Consider the following 4,091-nt stretch of genomic DNA (forward strand, 5'->3'; position numbering starts at 1 on the left):
CTACAAACTTTCAAAAGAGAGCAAGGAAATTGTTTTATTCATTAAATGAGATTGGCAAAAACACTTTTTATTTTAGCAGATCATGTTGGTGGCTAAGGTAATTATTTTCAGTATATTCAAAAAGATAAAAACCATGGTGTCAGAAACCTGAATCTTATTCCAAGAACTGTTTATAAAAATGACCGTCTTGCTGCTTTATGGAGTTTGGCTTTATAAATAACACCACTGAAGTATTGATGGGGCTAAATCTCGAATGCTGAACTTAGGTGGATTAATCCAGTTCACAGCTAAGAGAGGTCTCTGATTCCTTGTACTTTTTTGAGTGAGTCTGGCAGCCAGATTCAGTCAGAAGGAGACATGAAGAAAATGGGTGGTGTAACCCACAGAATGTGAGCCAAATTTCTAGAACATGTGAGATTCCCTGTGGGGCTTCTCTTTAGTTTGTCTTTTCACCAGATGCCCTTGGATACCTACTTGGAAAGTCTCTTTGTAGAAATCCCTCTGCCCTAGGAGGTGGCTTGAGCTCTTCACCATGGTTTCTCTGACAGCCTACAGGACAAATCTTCAGCCCATTCTATTACGGTTTAACACCAAATATGTACCTTACTGTCACAGTTTGAGCACTTGACCTAAGAGAAGCAGTTCAGGTTATGATGGTGACATGATGGGGACTGAGGGGGAGCTGTGGGCAGTTCAAGTCCTGGAAGAATCTAGATCGTCATGTCCTGTCCATCTCAGACAGGCTTGGAACTCTTGGCTCTCTGTTCCGTGTTCCCAAGCAGCTGTTTAGCAGCTGTTTTGCTGTAGCACAGCAGTGGGTGAAAGGACTCCACTGTCTGCTTATTGCAGAGCAGAAAAGGCCTTGGAATAAAATGCCCTGACTAAACATCAGATATTGTGAGTATTTTTATTCACTGTAATGAAGCACATTATTATTAGCCAAGCACTGTGGCTTCCCAGCTGAGAGCTGGTGAGTTTAACAATACCTCCTTGCCTCCAACTCCTCCTCTTTGGGAGCCCCATGGAGGTGAGGAGGCTGAGACTCAGCAGGTTGTTGGATTTCTCCAGAAAGATGGCTGGGAGGCTTGTTCTGTGCTCGGGCCTCCACTCTGCTCTCTGTCCTGTGGGGCCTCAGCATTTCAGATAGCTCACTGCCAGGATTGACTTCCCGCCTCTTTACTATACAGGTGCAGGGGCTAGGGTTGGATAGGGAATATGCTTACAACAGACCTGTGTCTGGAGAGCACTTTCCTGAGTGAAGAAAAAAAAATGCTCCGTGGACTCAGTGTGTAGACTTTTTTTTCAACATATTCCTGCAGAGTAGAAAGGAGGTATTTACTACCACCTTTATTTTTGCTAAGACAGAAATGAAGCCTAAAGAAATTTACTGTATGTGAATAACACATCAGATTTCTAAGTTACCTGTAGTTTGAAGCCATAATGAAGACACAGATTCGTTAAGCCAGACACACATCACACACACAGTAACTCACTGGAGCTCCCCTATACCCCTTGAGATGGAGGCTATTATCCTCAGTTCACAAATAGGGAAAAGAGGCACAGATATGTCAAAGAACCTCTCCAAATCCCACAGCTACATGAGTTCTGCAGGCAGGGACCCAGGCGACCTGTCACTGCTGGTCTATGCAAATAATCTTTCCTATACCCAGGTCTCTACACAAGAGCACAGGTGCCATTCAATGTGTTAGAGGGTTACAGAATAATTAAATCTCCCAGATGAATAAAATGGGACTCTTGTTAATGAAAAGATTTATGAAAATATTCACAGAGGCGGGGTGCAATGCAGGCCTCCCACTGTCGGGTTCAGACACTGCCCTGTGGATGCCTTTGCCTGTGATCCTTTGGTTATCCAAGCTCAAGGGACTCTTTGATAAATAGCCTGTGAGTATGCGTTCCTGTTATTGCTACTGCATTATTGACACATATGAAGGGCTTTATGCTATAAAAACATAGTAATGCAATGCTGTCAATAACAAGTGTGTTTCTGCTCTTCATATTAAACTTGGAGTCCTTTGAGTCCTTAGTTTGAAGTTCTCAAAGCCCCATCTTGCCCTTTTCATTACAAATCTAATACAGTTTTACAGCATTGCTGCAAGTTAATCGGTGAATAGATATTTTATTGAGTGTTCAGCTAATGAAACTAGACCATGGATGTTAAGTATTAACAACTGAAAGAAAGGGCAGTGCTTTCCCAAAGAGCGAGCTCAGGCTCTGAACTCCCTGGCCTGTAATAACATAAAGCATTTGGGCCTTGCTTTAGCCCTTTTGTGCTTGCTGTGTACCTTTGGGAAAAGCCTTCCACCCCTCTAGATCACAGTTTTCCCAACTGTAAAATACAAAAATGGAGACATTTCATTTCCAGTTTGACTTCCAGAGTGGGCTGATAATATGTTCCTACAAGGATAGTTGCTAAATCCTCTACATTGTGTTGGATGCTGTTTTTATAAGATTCTGGGGACAGATGCCCATGTGTTATAGACAATAGTGAATCAGAAGTCCAGCACAAGAAAGCTTCTTAAGACTCAAAGCAGACGAATGAGAAACCTCCTGGAAGAGTTATCAAAGTGTTTCATTCCATGACTCCACTTAAACTCTTTTGGCTGTTTATGTATCCCAAAATTGAATATTTGGAAGGCCTACCATGTCAGAGATAATGAACAAGACCGAAAAAGCACATGATGCATTTGACCCCAACTCTCTTTGCTGTTAACACTGGGGTAAAGGGCAGGAATGGATGTTAAGTATCTCGCCTTTCACTGTTATAAAACCATAGAAAAAAATGATGTTAAAATAGCTGCAGAATTTTATTTTCCATTAGAAATTGAAACCAAGGCCAAAACTTAGAGCCAGAGCCACTGGGGATAAAAGGAATTTCTAGACACTCATTTATTCTATCTATCAGCTTTGATAAAATGTCACAAACTCTTGGAGTTTTCATCACTGTACAAGACTCTAGGAAAGTGCTCCAGCTGTGTAGCATGGGTTCAATGTATGCTAAGCCATGAACCCTCAACCTGACCCCATGCTCAATCTGCCGTCATTGTAGGCATGCAATGAATTCACCACCCACGTGATGAACCTCCTGCGGGAGCAAAGCCGGACCAGGCCCATCTCCCCAAAGGAGATCGAGCGGATGGTCAGCATCATCCACCGCAAGTTCAGCTCCATCCAGATGCAGCTCAAACAGAGCACTTGTGAGGCGGTCATGATCCTGCGCTCCCGGTTTCTGGATGCAAGGTAAGTACCCAGGTTGTCTAGAAAGGTTGTCATATCTTCAGGAGGACATACTGATCCACTAGAGTACGGGTTCATGGACTGCCTTCCCCATCCCCTAAAGCTCCAGTTCTATTATATTGAATGCTGAGCCAAACACTAGCCTAAGGGCAGTGCTTGGGTCTGAGAAAGGCAGACTGGAAGACAGGATACACCGTTGGGTTCGTGTAGTCCTGGAAAAATCCTTGACTGCAGGGAATGATTTTATTGCCATTGCTACTCACTCTAGGTAAGCCTCACAGAGGGCAGTGACTGTGTCTGTACAACATGGAGTTCTCTCCCTTTCTAGAGAAACTCATAACTATGGGTACGTGCTTGTTTTACTAGTATACCATAGAATTTGACCAGGAAGGTCAATTCCAATTGCTTGAAAGCTGGGATCTTTTCCACACTGCATATAAGCAGAGAATATTTTCACCTAAATTCAAGAAATAATTCTTAGTAGATGGCCCTGTGCTGTGGTCTAGTTAAGAAATTCAAAGTTGAGTAACATGTGTTTCCTTGGGTATAAAAGGATAAGAAAGTGGCCAGATAGTGACCTAGCTAGTTTGATATTTTCTATATGATGACCTTACTTAGGAGTTCAAACTGTTTCAAGAAAACATGGATAGAACGGCCCTTTAAAAAAGCATGAGAATGGAAAACAAAAGACTAAGAACCAATTCTTAATTCTTGTGCTCTGTCGACCAATGGGTTCATTTGAATCCCTTGGATTCTGTTCTCTAGCCTCTAAGATGGTGATAATCAGATTTTTCATCTTCTCTAGAAGAATATTTTGGCAATTAAGTATTAATTAT

At 42.3% G+C, this 4,091-nt stretch overlaps 1 protein-coding gene across 5 annotated transcripts in view; it reads left to right on the forward strand.

Annotated features, from left to right (window-relative positions):
* Pbx1 (PBX homeobox 1) overlaps positions 1-4,091 on the forward strand; it is a 324,538-nt gene that overhangs the window by 232,250 nt on the left and 88,197 nt on the right. For all 5 annotated transcript variants that reach the window (XM_017801977.2, XM_008848222.3, XM_029553604.1 and 2 more), the window contains one exon: positions 3,068-3,258. In XM_017801977.2, coding sequence (XP_017657466.1) covers positions 3,068-3,258 — 191 coding nt within the window. The remainder of the gene's footprint in view (positions 1-3,067; positions 3,259-4,091) is intronic.

The sequence above is a fragment of the Nannospalax galili genome, unplaced genomic scaffold, assembly GCF_000622305.1.
Source record: "Nannospalax galili isolate Female #2095 unplaced genomic scaffold, S.galili_v1.0 scaffold383, whole genome shotgun sequence".
In the NCBI taxonomy this organism is placed as follows: Eukaryota; Metazoa; Chordata; class Mammalia; order Rodentia; family Spalacidae; genus Nannospalax; species Nannospalax galili.